Source organism: Haemorhous mexicanus, chromosome 1 (genome assembly GCF_027477595.1).
Source record: "Haemorhous mexicanus isolate bHaeMex1 chromosome 1, bHaeMex1.pri, whole genome shotgun sequence".
NCBI lineage: Eukaryota > Metazoa > Chordata > Aves > Passeriformes > Fringillidae > Haemorhous > Haemorhous mexicanus.
Window position 1 is genome coordinate 136,008,042 of NC_082341.1, and position 17,957 is coordinate 136,025,998.

The 17,957-nt window shown below is 44.6% G+C and overlaps 2 protein-coding genes and 1 non-coding gene across 7 annotated transcripts in view; 1 reads left to right on the plus strand and 2 right to left on the minus strand.

Moving 5' to 3' along the window:
• MATN2 (matrilin 2) overlaps positions 1-3,747 on the plus strand; it is a 68,507-nt gene extending 64,760 nt beyond the window's left edge. For 4 of the 5 annotated variants that reach the window (XM_059864276.1, XM_059864285.1, XM_059864301.1 and 1 more), the window contains 3 exons: positions 126-230; positions 475-570; positions 3,411-3,747. In XM_059864276.1, coding sequence (XP_059720259.1) covers positions 126-230; positions 475-570; positions 3,411-3,463 — 254 coding nt within the window. In that variant the 3' untranslated portion in view covers positions 3,464-3,747. The remainder of the gene's footprint in view (positions 1-125; positions 231-474; positions 571-3,410) is intronic. The other variant, XM_059864309.1, reaches the window with a different exon arrangement.
• A 1,484-nt stretch (positions 3,748-5,231) lies between these two features.
• RPL30 (ribosomal protein L30) lies at positions 5,232-8,710 on the minus strand. Its single transcript, XM_059864323.1, has 5 exons — positions 8,593-8,710; positions 8,454-8,504; positions 7,425-7,570; positions 6,585-6,715; positions 5,232-5,340 (listed from the first exon to the last, which is right to left on the minus strand). The coding sequence occupies exons 2-5, from the start codon at positions 8,472-8,474 to the stop codon at positions 5,291-5,293; spliced, it is 348 nt and encodes a 115-aa protein (XP_059720306.1). The 5' UTR covers positions 8,475-8,504; positions 8,593-8,710; the 3' UTR covers positions 5,232-5,290.
• Positions 5,575-5,709, minus strand: LOC132339514 (small nucleolar RNA SNORA72). The gene has a single exon (XR_009489660.1). It is a non-coding gene; the product is annotated as a small nucleolar RNA SNORA72 (small nucleolar RNA).
• Positions 8,711-17,957: the final 9,247 nt, after the last annotated feature.

A 17,957-nucleotide genomic window follows, 5' to 3' on the forward strand; every position in this document is an offset into this window, starting at 1 on the left:
GATCCTCACTGCAGTTAGTGAGATTGCTTACTAATGAAGGAGAACTTAGTGCATGTGAGTAGAAAAAAACCAAAATTATAATTTAGTGGGTCTGATTCTTAGAGTTTTGGGGGGGTTTCCTGCAGGACCTGAATCAACCACAATAGCCATCACAGATGTCATTGACTGTCCACATCTTGCAGTACATCACAAGTATCTTTTTGAAGACAGTCACATCCACTCAACAACAGGTAATCGGGTTCCCTTTGTTTAGAACAACCCAGACTGTTCTTTGAACATGGAGGACTACATATTGTGTACTGCTTTCCAGTACCAACAGAATCTGCCTCAGAGTGTTCCTTGGGATGTTGATCTGTTTTGAGAACAGGAATCTGTATTAAACCTGCTCTGCATTTATAATGCCTCATCATTTCCTCCCCATCCTATTCAATTTATTCTGCATTCAGCCTTTACTTAAGTGTTTCTGTTTTTCAGCAAAAGCTTCAAAAGACAACGACCAGTGCAAATGTGAAAACCTTGTGACATTCCAGAACTATGCAACCAGTGAAGTAAGAAAACTCACCCAGCGATATATCCTTTCAGAGTAACTGTTTCTTACAGGTAAGATAAGAAAGGCAGGTTAAAACAAACTACATGTTTTTCCATCAAGTCTAAACTGCCTCCATAGCTAAAATCAGTTTATTGTAATGAAAAACTTAACTACGCAACAGTTGCCAAGAAGCAAGGCCTTCAACTTTTAATCTGCTTCTCCTTCATAGAAGGAAGCAAAATATTACCAAGGATCTTGAACCCTTTACAGTAAACACCTTCAGGAACAGCAAACAATTGGTCAAATTCAAGACTAACATGCTTTGCTTTGGGAGATGCTACTGAAATAGCATTTACTGGCTACAGGTGTACAGGAGATGTTTCCCTGCTGAATTCCTTGGTGGGGCACCATATCCAGTGAGTCATTTAAAACCATACTCTAGATAAGGAGGAAATCAGAGGACTCAGGTTTGGTTAATCTTGCATTAAAAGAAATGCAGATAAAAGTTAGCAAAGTGCAGATCACTAGCTTCTGCCACTTAGTCTATTTCAAGGGAGCTGCTAGTGCAGCAGCCTTTGTGCTGCCTGCAGTATCCTCATCTCAGGAAACAGCAGCAAACTGACAATACAACTCATCATGCACTATTTATGAGCAAATTCCCGTTTTCTTCATGAAAGCTGCATCTGATCAAATAAACGCTAACAAGACATCACATCTTCTACTTGAGTTGTGTAACTGTGCAAGAGCAGTAAATACTTAATTCTCTGCACAGAAGTGATACCAACTCTGCAGTGATACCAACAGCTCATGACTCTGAGGTACCTGGACAGGAACAGCTTCAGATTGTGAACAGTCAGTCCAGAGGGAAGCAAGCAGAGCCCTCGGTGGCTGGTAACCTGATGCAGAACGTTGCCTACCAGTTCAGACCTTCCCTGCAGCAGCCAGCCTATCTCTCACCTTCCCAAGTGAATCCTTTGGCAGATGCACTAAGGAATTATGTTCTAATCACTTGATTAAATTACTCCATACAAAGGAGATTTCATTAAGGAGGAGAAAGCCATGGTGTAGGGTTATTGCTAGGTGCCTCAAATGCTCATCAACATACATACTGCTCTGATGGGACTTCTTCAAACAACTTTGGGGGGAAATTTCTAGGTAATTTCCCACATCCTGAAGTGCTACATGACATGCAGCATTCGAACCTGCATGCTGACAAGAAAGGAGACCAATTCTTGCCCCTTCAGAAGTGCTTAACCACAATCTCCTGCACCTGGTTGTAAGGAACTATGAGCTTACTCAAAGAACTTAGTAACTAAGCTTAGAAGCTTAGCAATATGTGCATTTTTTGCTTTACCTTTTGAGCAGGCAACCCTGTGATTTTTACTCCAATGGCTCAAGGTGATGGAAAACCTCTCAACACCAAATCAGAGACTAGGAATTTTGATAGGAACAGTGCTGAGGGCTTCCTCAGAACACTGTGCAGCCACTGCTTTGAAGAGTATGAACCATCCAGTTTCCTCTTTATTACAAACCTCATTTCTCTGCCTTATCTCAAAAGCAGCTTAGGTATGAAGTGATACACTAGCCCTTGGTAACTGCAGACTGCTGGCTAGTCCTCATCCAGAGATCTGGGATGTGGGGGAGGGAGAACTGGCTACAAAAGTAGCTCCAGTTACACAATACATATTTAGAGGGACCAGTCCAAACTGTTTTGTGTCCAGCTACATTAACTTCTGTCAGTAAGTTGAGTGCACTTTCACTGTTTCAACTTTGCCTCTGTGAACACTTGAGAAATATGGCTGTTAAAGAAAATGCACTTCACATGGTGCTCCTATGCTGCAGCAGACAGATGAGCAATTACCAAACCCAATGTCCAGGCAGACTGGACACCCACAGAAGCAGGATACCCACCCTTGCTCCTTACTAGCAAGAGATTTTCCTGGTGACAGTGGAGGGGGGACAGTACACATGGCTGTTCTGGCCAAACCCAAGAGGCCAAATTCTATTAGCCTGTCTGCCCTAAAAAATTCCTAACAGCAATGTGTCCAAGATCCCAATTTATATGCCCAGTTCTGCATCTTCCTTTGTGTAAGACCTTAAAATGTTGAAATCAAGACTCAAGTCAAACAAGCAAGGAGTGGGGTGCAGCAAATTCATCCTTCTGAGGTAGATCTCAGTGCCTTCAGATCTCGGGTGATGCTAGGCCTCCTCTTCCTCTCACCTTCCCCTGGCAGCAGCCTTTCCATGGCACTCAGAAAGAGGGGCTGAAGTAAACAGTACTGGTCCAACATCTTCCTGCAGGAGACAGCATTCCTTCCAACTTGAAGTGCTTATCAGGAAAGGGATGCTGCACACTACTTTGCACTGCTACAGCTTAGTAGTGCAAATGGAACCAGGCCTAGATCCCACGAAGTTTGTTGTGCTCTATTCCATATGTGTCTGGAAACCACTGTCACAACTGTGGACAGATCATGAGGAACAGACATTCTTACTGGGCTTTCAGAGCCCCATAGTTCTATAATCTACTGCTAGTTATCTGCAGTTTTCCAGATGATTAAGTGAAACATTTTTAAACAGCATTAACAAGATAAATATTTACCCTCACTTTATTATAGAGAAAAGCCATCAATTTGTAGAATCAGCATTTTTAATAAGCTGCAGTCTGAACTCCATGTCAAGGTATGCCTGTTAAGGAATGGGGCTTCACGCAGCTTTCTCAACTCAGCTGATCAAATCAGAAGAAAATAAAGGGGAATATTGTATGAGAAACTACTGGGAGTCAAAGAGGAGAAACAAGAGAATGTTTATGGACTATAGCAATCAGGTAGCTGACTTTTTCATGCACCCTATCAGTAGCTCTCTTTCCTTAACTTTTATCTACTGGAAGAAATGACGAAGAGAATGGAAGACTTGGAAAACAGGCTAAAATACTGATCAGAATTTTAAGTGTACACTACACTGTATATTTATACATACAAACTTGTCAGAGCTATTTTCTTAAACTGGTTCAAAGTAAAATAACATCTTTGTGTCTGAAGTTCTAAAGAATATTCTGGATCTTTGCATTTATATGCCATGAGTTGTCTTGCATTGATTGCAGATAAGAAATGTTGATAATTTTATATAAACAATTTAGTAACTAGCAGAAGTTCTAATTAAGCAGAACAACTGAAATAAGCTATGCAAAATAATAAAATGCTGTTATTTTTTAAATGAAACCCCCATGTTTGGAATTATTTTTAGGGTATGAATTTGACTCACCTATCTGCATTTCCTTCCTCCGCTTCTAGTATTTTAAGCACATGGTTTGTGTGTATAGATATAGTTCTATGTATAAACATACACAGAACAAGTGAGACAGCATTCACAGCCATTAGGCTTGACTTGGATTCCTCAGACAAGAGTTACTGCTGAAATCAGTAGGAAGTAATATAGTTACACATTTGTGTTTAAACTGTGATGGAATTTAATTATCAAAGTGGGAAGTCTGCTGGATTATCAGGGCATCACAACCTGAAGTTTCAAAAACTTTTCCTTATGTCCAACTAGCCAACTTGTCCCGGCTGTCCTTTGGTCAGTATTCACTGATTCTCTAACTTTCCTAAATGCAAGCAGCATATTAATTCTGAAAATATTACTTGGTCAATTCAGCTAGCTGCACACCTGTTAAACACTAAAACACACATAAAACCAGCAAACTGCTTCTATTCTGGCCACCTGAAGTGTTTTCAAGTCTCACTCCCTTCCCTTGACTACAACTCATCCAGATCTGTGGTTTAATAGGTAAATATACCAGCACTTCCTCCTTTGCTCTGACACACCTCGGAGTTTGCCTCTCAACTGTCTCCAAATGGAAACACCAAACTTCATTCACTTTATAACAGAAGTAGCTGCAGCAAAACTTAAGCAATTACGTGATCTCAGACAAGCTGGTGAATGTGCATGGACATACAACAGTAAGCTCTGAAAGATACCTTGTGCTTTGGCATACTCTCAAATTCTGCAAGGTTACAATTACATTCTGATTTTCATTAGGTGTTTGTTTTTACCACGTCAGAAAATCACTGGCACCTCAATTTACAATCCCTAGTAATAAGGAATATCCTGCAGTCACAGTCTCAAACAAAATAGGCACACATTCTCAGCAATTGTGATTTGAGAACATCAGCTCATCAGTCTCCAGTATATTCAGAAAACTAAAAAAAAGGCTACTGATTTAAAAACAGCTTTGTGAAGTTAACTGGTATCCTTCTGAAAGTGTATGTTACATATCTAGAAGCTATATCCTGTTTGTCCTTTTACAGATAGGTACTCTTGGATGGAAAAGACAAAGGAACTAATGCGCATTAGTACTTGATTCACTTGGTAAAAACAGTGTGAAATATTTAACATAAGTAAACCCTTAGGGTTCCCCACCAACATCCCAAATTTGCTACTGTCCCTTATGTTACGCCTTGTGTTTGCATGAGCACTCCAAAAGCAAACACTAAGGGAGCCCCAGCCTGTTGGGATTTGGCACTATGCTTGCCATGATCAAGCCTTCCTTCACTTACCTCTGAAGATCCATAATGCCCACAGAAAAAAAAAAAAGGCAAATCTTGCCACATGAAGGTTATTTCTAAGAGGACAAGAAGCACAGCAGTGGTAACGAATCTTCATTTATATAGTTTGTTCCCTAAAACCAACAAAGGTATAATACAAATTTTTCTTTAAAAGAGATCTGTAACCAGTTTTATTGTAGAAATAACACCTTTACAGCATTTACTTCTCACTGGTTTGTTCTGGCATGCTTCTAATGATGTCAGAGTCACCTGTAAAACAAAAATGTATTGTTACAAGAGGACCCATGGGAAGATGATTTTAGGAATAAAAGGAAAAACCCCCCTACTCAGAAAAGCACCACAGTGATTCTAGAAAAAGAAAACAACCTGAAAGAACAGATAGTCTGCTTAGGAAAAATACAAATAATTTTGATAAAACTGATGATAAGAATACTTGTAACTGTGTTTTTCTAATCCAAGTACAGTATTTTTCAATAATTACACACCTGTCACCAGCATTTATAAAGCCAGGACTAAAACAACAATCTAGTCCTGGAGGACACAATGCATAGTTTTACTATAGCGAATGTCTAGCCTCCCCTGATCACAGGAATATCAGGACAGCGAGAATATTCGCATTGTCAGCTACAGAGCATTAGGATTGACTTGCAGCTCCCACCCCATCCAAAACCAAACCTGAAAGTGACATTCTGAAAATTAATTTTACAGCTACTATTTGAATACAAGCAAGCAACATAAAGTTTCTTGAAGCAGTAGGAAATTCAAATCATTGTGACTTGGGGAACAGCTGGTTACAGTTATTACAGAAATCATTAAACCTATGTGTATCAATTCTGGTCAACAAACAGAACAAGGGATTGATTCTTCTCTAAAAACATTCTGGAAAGAGGATGGGAAGTCACCTACTTAGAATTCTATATAAGGAATCTGAGCAACTCTCTGGGAAAAAAGACTTTTACCAAACCATAATAACTACATACAAACATTCAGTTTTAAAATGAAGTGTCTAACATCATTTTCATTCCCCTGATGAATATGCAGCTGTCTATTGGTTATTTTTCTATATACTATTCTGGGAATCACGACAAGTCACAACCCTTTGTCTCAAACTGAGAACAGTCAAACAGGGCTGTTGTAAACAGTATGTTGTGCAAGCTCATGTCCTAGCTGATGGGTTCAGAAACAGGTCCCAGACAATTGCTTCCCAGACACCAAAACCTCCCTACAGACTGACAAGTAGCTCACAGGGCCCAGCAGTAAAAGAGCTATGTGCAAGAGAAGCAGCAGTTCTTCCAGGTTCTGAGAACCTTGGACTCACAAAAGAACAACAGGATCTTGGTCAGAGAAAATGTTAAGTGTTAAACCTGATGGAAAAATGCAGTGAAGCGTGTCATCACTTCTGCTCATTCCGTGCTCAGTGCTGCTACTCAGAGGAGAATGGAGGATCCACAGACACCTCCTCATTTGGCCCCTACACTGCAGGAGGGAATTACCTGGGTCAATGATGGCCAGTGTGCATACTCTGTAGTATTTTCCACATGCTGTGCCCAACTCAATGTTGTTCCCACTATAATGATGGACGCCAGTCTTAGCAAGCATAGCGTAGTACTCAATCTCTGATTTTCTGAAATCCAAAAACTGGGTGTTAACGCGACCACAAACAATTCTGAACAACTGCAATACAGAGAGCGGCTTTAACTCCCACCACACTTAAACCTTAAGGCCCTTAACTTTTCCTTCCCACCCAGAGAAACACAGCTGTTTCTTGTGAGGCAGCATCACTCCACGCTTGCGGCTCAGGAACCTTTACTTAGATGTCTGCTGAAGGTTTGTAACAACAACCTCTTCAGGCTGCTCCTACTCACGCTCATTTCTACATGGTAGAAGGATTCAGCCTTGCAGACCTCTGAAAGGCCTTTCTTTATGTGCCAAAGTGCATAAACTAAGAGAGTTAATGTTGATGGCCAGTGGTGACCCAATGCTGAACGGAGAGACAGTTCTTGCAGCTAAGAAAGGAACCGTGTATTTCAATTTAAAACAAAAAGTCCATCTACGCTGCCCTCTCTTCTGACTTCCACTAGGAGAGTCTAGCAGTCAGTACTGTTTCCCAAGCATTTTCAGATCACCACTAATACTGGGGATTGCTGCCAACTGCAACAGTCCTGCTATTTCTCGAGTATCTACTTTCTGGGTTTTGCACTGACATTGTCTTGAGCCTGTCAATTCCCTCAACAGAAAGGGCCCAGGTATTCAATGAGGAAAATGTCATGAAGCACGCACTGCATTTGTACAAAGAACCAATCTCAGAATTGTTTTCTCCCACATCTGCTTACCTCAATGCAGGACAGTTGTTGGCGAGGATGACCAACTTGGCTTTGCCCTGACGAATCATTTTCAGAGTTTGTTTGTACCCAAGCACATATTTGCCACTTTTCATAACCAGCTGAAGCCTGGAGTTGATGGACTCCAGGGACTTTTTCTGAAAAAGATGTAGAAAAGTGTTATTGTGTTACTTCACACTTAAAATAATGGAGAACACAACAGAGAAACTTCAAATACATTCATTTTTCATAATCCCTCGATAATCTGAAACATGAAATAGGAAAGGCCAGTCAGTTACCAGAGTACAAGAAAGCTTACAGACAGGGGCCTTGCTGATACTATGTTTTCACAAGATCAGAAAGTTCTTTCATACCCCTACATCTCTCAATAGGAAAATACATCTCAAAGCACTGTTGCTGCTATCTACATAAATCAGAGACATCTGCATATATCTGACAAGCTCCTGTAAAGCTCAGCTAGTCAAGGCCTTGCAAATCTAAGCCAGGTTTAGAGCCTGCCTCTCCCCAGGGTGCACACTGACAACGTTACATGGAGCAGCAGAAAGAATTCTGTGCGATATCGAACTGATATTACAACAGGGGAGCTTGATGCTCATGGCAACAGGTTAGGCGCATCTCAGGGACGAAATCACCACTTCTGACCAAGAAACTCAGATCTGTCACAGCCGCTGTAAGAGAAAGGCCAGAACATGGCAGGAAAGGCAAAACCTGAACTCCAGCCGCACTAGGACCTCGGCATCACCCCTCCCTCCCTGCAGCCATCTCAGGAACTCTGCAAGCCCCCGGGACATCGCACGGGAGGGACCCGAAGACACCGAGCGCAGCGGGAAGCGGCCCAGGGGCGCGGCCAGTGTCAGGAGGGCACGGTCCGAGCTAGGAGGGCCGTGACGGGCTGTGCCCAGGGGCTCCCCAGCCCCACCGGCCGCCAACCCAGGTCACACCGGGGTCCCCCCGCGCACCAGGGCGCCGCCCGGACGCTCCGTCACCACGTGCGCCCGGCGCGGCCCCGCTCTCACTCACCGTCTTCTTGGCGGCCACCATGTTGCTGCCTCGCGCGGGCTCGGGCCGTACCTGGAACACAGGGGGATGGAGGGGAGCGGTCAGAACCCGGCAGCAGCGCCCGCAGCGGCCCCCGCGCCCCCGGCCCGGCCCCGCTCACCGCAGACGCGCCGCCAAGATGGCCGGGCCGCCAGAAAGGAAAGAGCACCCACCAAGCACCGCGCGAAGCCCGCGGCAGCTCTCGCGAGAGCCGTGCACAACTCACCCGGCCCCGCCCCACGGCTGCCAATGCGCCCGAACCATGGAGGCGGCCCCGGGCGGGGTGGGGCCTTGTCCAGTGTGGGCGGGGCCATACCGAGTGGGGCGCGGGTCTGGAGTTAATGTGGGCGGGGCCTGGCTGAACGAGGGGCGGGGCTTGGGCGAGGGGCGGCCCGGCTGAGGGGCGGGCTCGGTGGCGGGGCCGGCTCCCGCCCTTTCCCATCCCCGCCGCTTCCCTCGTTCCGCTGAGGGCCTTTAAGGAGTATTGCACCTCACGGCCTCGCGGAAGGCTTCAGGAGCTGATGCGGGAAGAGCCGTAGCGGCCTGAGCCTCCCATCATGGAATCACGGAATGGCCTGGATTGCTAGGGACGTTGAAGCTGACCTAGTCCAGCCCCACTGCCATGCCATCATCTGCTGCACCCGCTTTCTCAGAGCCCCATCCCACCTGGCCTTGAATACCTCACAGGGCTGGAGGGCATCTGTAGCACTTGTACCAGTGTCTTCACCACCCTCACAGTAAAGAGCTTCTTCCCAATATCTGATGTAAACCTACTCTGTGTTTGAAGCCATTCCCCTTTCTCCTCTCACTAGCAGTACATGCTCTTGTTAAAAAACTCTCTCCATCTTTCCTATGGGCTCCCTTCAGGTCCTGGAAGGCCACAATCAGGTCATCCCCAAGCCTTCTCTTTCCCAAGCTGAGCAATCCCAACTCTCAGCCTTTCCTCCTAGCTCCACCCCTCTAATTATCTTTGTGGCTTCCTCTGGACTCGGTCTGACAGGTCAATGTCCTTCCTGTGCTGGGGACTCCAGAGGAGCACGGTACTCCAGGTGGGATGTCACCAGAACAGTGTCCCTGGGGACTGTCACTTCTGACACAGGGCTGATGGGGAAAATGATGGGATGGAGAAAATAAATCTCTTGGGCACCGCAGGGCACCAGCACAGGGGACACGTGGTGGTCTGCCCCATGTCCCTGCTGTCCGCATTGTGCACACTGCCTCGCTAAAGCAGCAGTGCCTGCCCTCTGCCCTGCACGACAGCCCCTGGCAGGCCCCAGTTCTGCATGACTGGCCTGTCGTGGTGGGATACAGCTCCAGGACGAGCCTGAGCCTGAGCACAGACAGGTTTCTTGCACAAAACTAGCCACTGAGCTTGGGAATAGGCTTGGGCCCGACTCTGCCTATGTTAGAGGTTCAGCTTTGGGCACCCTCAGTGCAGCTCCCGGGTTTGCCAGGGCAATGGCTCTGCACTCCCACCAGCTGTGCAGTGTCCTTAGCCTGTCCCCAAGCAGCCCAGTCCGTGGCTGTGTGAAGTGACAGTGCAGGGAAACTTCCTCCTGACCCCCATGCACTCTGGAAACCACCAGCTTGAAAACGATCTCGCTGAACACACATGCACTGCATTGTTTGGGACCAGGGCAGCAACACGAGGCTGCCATTTTCAGGCTGAGGACATTCGTTCTCGATCCCACAGTGCTATCTATCCTAGAACAAGCAGGCCAGGCTGGCACAGGGAGGAGCAGAGAGCAGCAGCAGCTCAGCTGGTGCCTGCAGGGATGAGCAGTGTGGATAATCTGCGTGGGAGCTGCGGAAGTTGCCTGTGACATCCTCCTAGAGGATGCTCAGGGATCCAGCCTGGGGACAGTACAACAGGTTTGCTGGTGGTGTGACTTTATGCTCTTCAGACACTGCCCCAGAAAGGCATCCCAGCGTGTACATTTCTTATGAAATTACAAAACTGGCGTAGGAGCTTTGCTAGACTCACCCAGGTTAGCACAAACATGGCAAAGTGTTGGACTTGGTGGTCTTAGGAAGTGTGATGCATTTATCAATATGGAATATGGAGCAACAAAAAAAAAGCCAAAACAAAACGTGTTGCATTCAGTTATTCTAGTGTGCTTTTATTAATAGGTATTATTTCAAATAAGGGAAATAATTTTAAGCAATATATTGTATGCCCTTCTCCTGGTATGGCTACCTCCATGGTAATTTTTTCTGATGTATGATCACAGACCTAACCAAAATATTTCCAACAGGATAACCTTCTCAGTGACAAGAAGCCTTTGGTCAAAATGCAAACCATCACCCCAATAATTTTTTTCTGGGTAACAACCTTATGTTTTGACAGATCAGTTTAAGAATCTAAATTAAGATCTAAAGTAACACTGAGACAAAGGTATGTTGGAAAAAATGTTACCAAACTTTAATGGAGCTGAAATATCACAAGTGAAACTCTGACACTGGTCCATCTCTAAAGGTAAAGTTCTCTGGGAATAATTTCTGTGTTAAGCACATAAATTATACATGTAGTATATAAATAATAATATAAAAATGTTACATTTTGATGTGTCTCTATAGTCGAATATCTTTTATTGAAGAAAAACCACATTTCTATCCATTTACAGAGTATGATTAAATCAATTTTGAAGTATACTTCAAACTTTTCTTTGGCAACTGAAAAGTAAACTCCATTCTATGTCTCTTTCTTTTCCTGTTCCTCTTTTTGCGCTTTTCCCAGCCCTCAGGTGCATTGCTGTTATTCCACATCAAACTGTGACTTTGCCTTTAACTCTTTATCCTTTTACTCGGTTGGTTATGGTCTGGTGAAACATTCATCTTTCATCCTTGTTGAAATTGCTGGCAAAGGAGTATAAAGTTCAAAGCTTGAGGGGTATAAACCTGCTGAAGTCCTCGGTGCCATTCCTTTGGACTATTCCAGATTTTATATCGCCTTGCAAGGTGCAGGAGCCGTGCATGGCTCCGGGAGAGGGAGCTGTTTCCAAGGATGCCCTTGCACTCTCCGCTCAGGTTAGGAGACAGCAACTTTCCTTAGCCATTTATAAAACTATTTCTTTCTAGTAATGCTCTTCTAAAAAATCTCCGCATTTCCAAAGGAACTTTCTGATAGACACTTTTGGCATTGGACCCCAAATTCTGTCCCTAAATCTAGGTGGAATAAGGATTGGGTTGGGGGTGGTGGGAATACATGCAGAAATGGTCACTATGGTCTCTCTGAGCCCCCAGATCTCCCTTCTGTGAAGGCCTCTCCTGGGGTCTGTGGTCCATAAAATGTCTTTTCTAAAGATAAAGGGCCAGTCCAAATAAGATGAAAATTACACTAGAAGAAAGAAAAGGCTTTGGCCCCACTAAAATTCCTTAAACAGTATTATACAGCCATTGTATAATATTGGAATATTGCAGCTGAGAGTGCATGGGCCTTGACAGCAGCTGTTTGAGGATTAAGGAATGGGGGAAGGCACATCAGGGAGAGTTTGGCACTCAGGCACCCTCAGCACCCTCAGGGATCTTGAGCTCCCCTGCACAACAGGAATGTGATACAGCAGAAATAGAAGAAAGACAGGGAAGCAGCAGACAGTGTCTCTATCTCCATCAAACAAGTCTCAGGATGGAGCGAGCCAGGGAGCAGCTGGCAGCCTCAGGAAAAGCAGTGTGACTTCTCCCAGCACCAGCAGCAGGCACTGTGGTCTCATCCAGCCCCCCTGCCTGCCCCACCATGCTCAGCCAGGGAGGTCAGCTCCTTCTGGGGCTGAGCCAGGTGTCACTCTGGCCATGGGGCTCTGCAGGCTGGGGCTCAGTGTGGCTGGGGAGATGAGCATGCAGGGAATGCAGAGTTCTTGGGGAAAGTAGGACCCCTCCTCACCCTGGCCTAACTTTGTGCTTGCCTGATGAGATGGTAGAAGCAGGATTTCCAACACAGAGGGAGAACTTAATCTAGGGAGCAGTGGTCTTGAAGTTCTTCACCACTTTTCCCCACTGAAATTCTGACAAGGTTGTGTAAGACAGCACCAGTTAGAGGTGTGAAGAGGTAGAAGAGTGAGAGCAGTACAAGAAAAGCCAGTGGTGGAACACTGATCTATCCCAAAAATTAGAAAGCAGCTTCATTTTGGATGAATGAAACCAACTTAGAGTATATAAAAAAGGAAAGCCGGGGTGATGCCTTGTCAGTAATATTTAAAAACAGAGGCAAGACAAAATTAGGGTATAAAAAGCAGTTATATTTATAGAAGGGCCTTCAGGTACACTTCGGGCAGACAAAGTCCACCCAGAGGCTACACCCAAAAAGATTAACGACTTGTCATGGGGTTTTATACTTTTATCAGTTTGGTCCATTTGCATATTGGGAGGTAATCTTCCAATTACAGCTTCAGATAATGAAGTCATTTACCCCAGGTTTGCTCCCCTCCCAACTCACTTTTGTTTTACATTTCTTGGGGACTGAGACAGAAAGGTGTCCTTGATTCCCAGGCCTAGAGAGGAATTGTTTTGTCTGACCAAAATGGGAAGACAGTAGCTGACACTCTATATGGAGTTTAAAGTTATACACTAAAGAATTGCAAGATTAGAAATATATGAAAAATATAAAAGCTAAAATCCTAAAGCATCAAGGGAATCTCCTGCAGCAGCACTGACACCAATACCAGTGCATCAGCAAACAACCTGTGGTGGCAGGGTTACACATACCTGGGAACAGATAAGCAAGTTCATGGAGCTGGCCAGCATCACCCATGGGGTCTCTTGCAGCAATTTGGCTACAAGGAATCAGCACTGAACAGAGTGCACATGTGGGTTCACCCAAGCAGCATGCCTTTCTGCAGAGAAATCCCAAAGCAACTTCTTCTCTGTGTTATAGAACCCCAAGCACTGCCCTCACAAATGCAGTGGTAATAATATCATCAGCTTTTCTCACTACTCATTGGAAAATTCAATGAACAGTAAAATGAGGTATTAAAAAAACAGGTTTGTGTGCTAATTATGTGTGCTGTTGTAGACGTTGTATAGTTAACTGAGAGAAAAGGTTGGAAAGAAGAGAAAGAGAAGAATGAGAAAAATCATTCTGAAGTCTGAAAAATGAGCAGTACATGGGCACCCTATGGTACAGTCTGGGATGGATCCTTCTGTTAAATTCTCTGAACTTCTGAGGTCTTTATAAAGCTGAAGTGGCAGCGCTGCTGATCCTCAGAGAAAGTGGGGATCACTCTGGCAGCCAGGGATGCAGAGGAACATCTGAAGCTGTACATCTAAGCCCTGCTTAGCCCCTTCCCCTGAGTGTCAGTAGGCAATGTGTAGAACTCAGCACTTGCTCCTTGTCAGAGCTGCCAGGTGCCTGAGATGGTAACAGGTACTGTTATGTTATGTATGTGCATACACACATACTTCTTGGCATGCTTTTACTGGCTGAAAATCTATCCAGGTCTGCAGATATCCAGGTATTCACAACAGACAGTATTTAACCTCAAGGTTGAATAATAATACTGATCTGTTACCAGGAAAGCTCCAGTAAATGTGTGGTGTGACTGGGGGGATTTCAGATTGTAACCTCTGCTAAAGCCACTGCAAGAGGGACAGCATGTCCATAGCCATCCTTCAGGTGCTACAGGTCACATGCTAACCCTGAATGAGGAGATTCAGTTCAAAAAAGAAGACTGATCTTCTGAAAAGCTAGGCCTATATCTTCATTTTACCAATATAAACAGAACATATTTTATTAATAGGATGAAAATATGCAAAAAATACAGTCCTGCTTTGATTTATAGTCTGGTCAAGTCTCTGCACAATTACACAACAATGCTGTGTGAACACCTGCACCATTGTTCTCTAGTTTTGCACATCAGAGCTATTAAAAGTGACAGACTATGTTCTCTGATAATCACTTCATTTACAGCAAATGCAAACATGTTCATCTGATTTTCACAGGGTCGTGCACTGAACTATCCCCTGTATTGTCAGACAGACAAATGCAGCTCTTTGTTTCAGATTACTGAGAATTTAGAATCCCACTAAGGCACAGGTCCACTAGATCTGAATTAAAACCTTTCTTCAGCCACCCTTGAAGCAGCTTTACTATGAGGAAGTGGCGGAAGGAAGTGGCGGAAGGAAGGAAGTGGCGGAAGGAAGGAAGGAAGTGGCGGAAGGAAGGAAGTGGTGGAAGGAAGTGGCGGAAGGAAGTGGCAGAAGGAAGGAAGGAAGTGGCGGAAGGAAGGAAGGAAGTGGCAGAAGGAAGGAAGTGGCGGAAGGAAGTGGCGGAAGGAAGTGGCGGAAGGAAGGAAGGAAGGAAGGAAGGAAGGAAGGAAGGAAGGAAGGAAGGAAGGAAGGAAGGAAGGAAGGAAGGAAGGAAGGAAGGAAGGAAGGAAGGAAGTGGCGGAAGGAAGTGGCGGAAGGAAGGAAGGAAGGAAGGAAGGAAGGAAGGAAGGAAGGAAGGAAGGAAGGAAGGAAGGAAGGAAGGAAGGAAGGAAGGAAGGAAGGAAGGAAGGAAGGAAGGAAGGAAGGAAGGAAGGAAGGAAGGAAGGGAGGGAGGGAGGGAGGGAGGGAGTTGTGGAGGAAAATAGGTCAAGTGCAGAAAAGTTATGTCATTAGGGAACAGGGAAAACATTGAGGTTAAATACTGTCTGTTGTGAATACCTGGATATCTGCAGACCTGGATAGATTTTCAGCCAATAAAAGCATGCTAAGAAGTACGTGTGTATGCACATATATAAATATATACATATATAAATACATACATTTTTATACCTATATGTGTAGTCAGCTTAAATCCAGTGCCAATACAATGAGAAACTGCATTTTGTAAGGGCCAAATTGTGCAGAAATCCACAGGTGCAGATTTCTAAAGACAGTAATTAGTTTGATGAGAAAAATCTTCAGATTGCCTCCTTTCCAGAAAATTACAAGGCGTGTACTAGGAGCTAAGTTTCAAGGTCATTGCTATCCTAGGCAAAAAAAAAAAAAAAAAAAAAGAAGCTGTTTCAGAAGGCAGCTCTCTGCAGTCCATAAACCAGCATCACAGAACAGCTTTCAATGGACCTACAAGTACTTGGATCAGTGAAACATTTGGCCTGAATTACTTGACACAATAAACAATTTAGAATATTTTATTACTTGTTTAGGTACGGTCGTCCTGTACACAAAGAGCTGAGAAAAGAAGTCACCAGAAAGAAAGCTCTTCATTAACATAATGCTTTGAAAAGTCACTGTGATTTGGAAAATTACAGGATTTGGGACTATCAGAAAATAGATATAAATTTAATTGCTGCAGTAGGAATACTATCTAAAATACTCAAAAATCTTAACAGCTAGTGAGCTCTGGAATGAGTGCAACAAGTTTGGTCATATAGTACTGGCCTGGAGAACTTAAAAATTATCAGGGCCTTAGAGAAATCTTCTTGCAGTTTGCTTTTGGAAGTGTATTGCTGATTGTATGTTAGAGGTCATAGGTATTTGTTGTTTTACCTCTGGATATACAGCTATCCCTGAATACTCATAGTTTACATTTAATTTTAATTTCCCAATTTGTATTTCTGAATAAAACAACTAGTTCAATATAATTGTTTAGTTTATTTGCTTTTAAAGGTTTTGGGGTTTTTTTAAGCTACTTTGATACTGCCTTCAGTTGGGGCAGTACCAGGGTGGTTTGGATTAGAGAGGCAGAGAGTCTGTAGAGAGATGCCCTGCAAAGGGCAAGGGATGGGATGGAAAACCTACCAAGGATTTTCATCTGCCAACATCATGCTGCAGCTGCAGTATCACTCGCATGAATTTCTTTGGGACTCTGTACAAGGTCTGTGCAATCCTGTGCTCCCAGAAGGTAGGACAGCGGCAGAGAGGCAGCGCGTAGTTTTCCCGGGGGGATGTGTTTGTGCTGAGTGCTCTGCAGAGGGCACACGTTGTCCAAGCCTGGCCTGGCCCTGGCGATCCAGCCGAAGCGCTGAGGTGCAGCCCTGTGCCGGCGTGGCCCTGCCCGTGCCCAGCTCCAGCAATGGCACTGTTATGTCGAGTCTTCCTGCCCAAAAGATGCAACTTCTTCACGCAGGAGGAGGGAAGACCATGACATTGTTACTTAGTGTTTGTGGGAGTCACCTGCCAAATGGCCCTTGGGCGCTCATTTCAGTTTCTGTATCCTATCCAAGGCCTGTTTGAAGAACATGAAGTACTGAGCACCCCCGGTGAGCCTTGCTGCCAGTACACACTGACCCGTACTCCTCTCTCTGGCCTTGTAAATCTCGAGTTCCTTTCTCCACTGTATCAGTAAGCTGGATGGCAGGTGCACTCTGCACAGCTCACCTTTGGTTAGGGCAGGGAGGGAAGCAGGTACAAAGCTCTGCAGGCAAGAGAATGAACTGAATGTAGCCTTCCCTTTCTTATATTTTCCTCAGTGCCCAGTGTTTGATGAGCCTGTCTTGGTGGCCCATGCTCCTTACTTACTTCTCTGAAAGGACACAGAAGAAAGGTGGGATATCAGGTATGTTTCCTGGCATGTCAAGCTTCCTCAGCTTCGGAATCCCAGACACTTCTATTTCCTACCTGTGGCAGCAGAGCACTGGGATGCCTGAGTGTCTTCATCTGTGCTGTACAGGAAACCTCCACATGCTGTGTAGGGAACTGAGCTCGCTCCCACCACAGCAGTCAGGATTTCACACCAGCAGCATGAATGTTAAATATTTCTGAAATTAATTTTTAAGTTGCTTAGCCTTTTGTTGTCACGGAGCAGCACGTTTTGCTAATCCTAAAGTTACCAGCATTTCAGTGTCTAGTGTCTCATAGTAATCTTATATATAGCCACGTAGAAATCTATAGAGCCTACAGTGGATTTTTTTCTGTTGTTTTTTAAAAGCATCCTGAAAATTATTCAAATTGAGGAAGCAGAAACTATTGCAGAGATTAGTGGAGTTATTGCTACTGCTCTGCCTTGGCTGTGGAACATCACAAACCCTTGACAAATGTCCAAATACAATATGATTTGTCTGAATAAATTTCTGGGTGGATAAAAAAAGTTAATTTAGAAGAACACATGATTAGTCTAAATTTGATATAATCAAATTATGTCTTGCGTGCAATAAATACATTATCTACTTGTGCAAGCAAATGAGTGGCAAAGATTCTTCATTCTTACTCTGGGAAGTTTTTTAGGCCACCTCAGCTTTCCTGGATCTCTGTTGATTTGCCTATATGCAAATATAAAAATATTATCTTTATTTTACCTTTCAGGCTGATGGTAAGGATGTTGCAGGTGGCCGCTGAACCCAGAGGACTCTGCAAACCAGGGATTCCTTTTTGCTTCCGAGTTGGTGAGAGCCCATGGGTCTGTCTGTCCCTCTCAGTCCCACGGGTGCATCCCGCAGCTGTTCCTTTGTGCAGGGAGGGCTGGCAGCGGGGCTGCGGCTCCTGTGTGTGTACGAGCACACCCCCCGGGATGCCCAAACCAGATACAGCCAGTGCAGATAACTCAGCCCTGTGCTCCTCTCGTCGGGT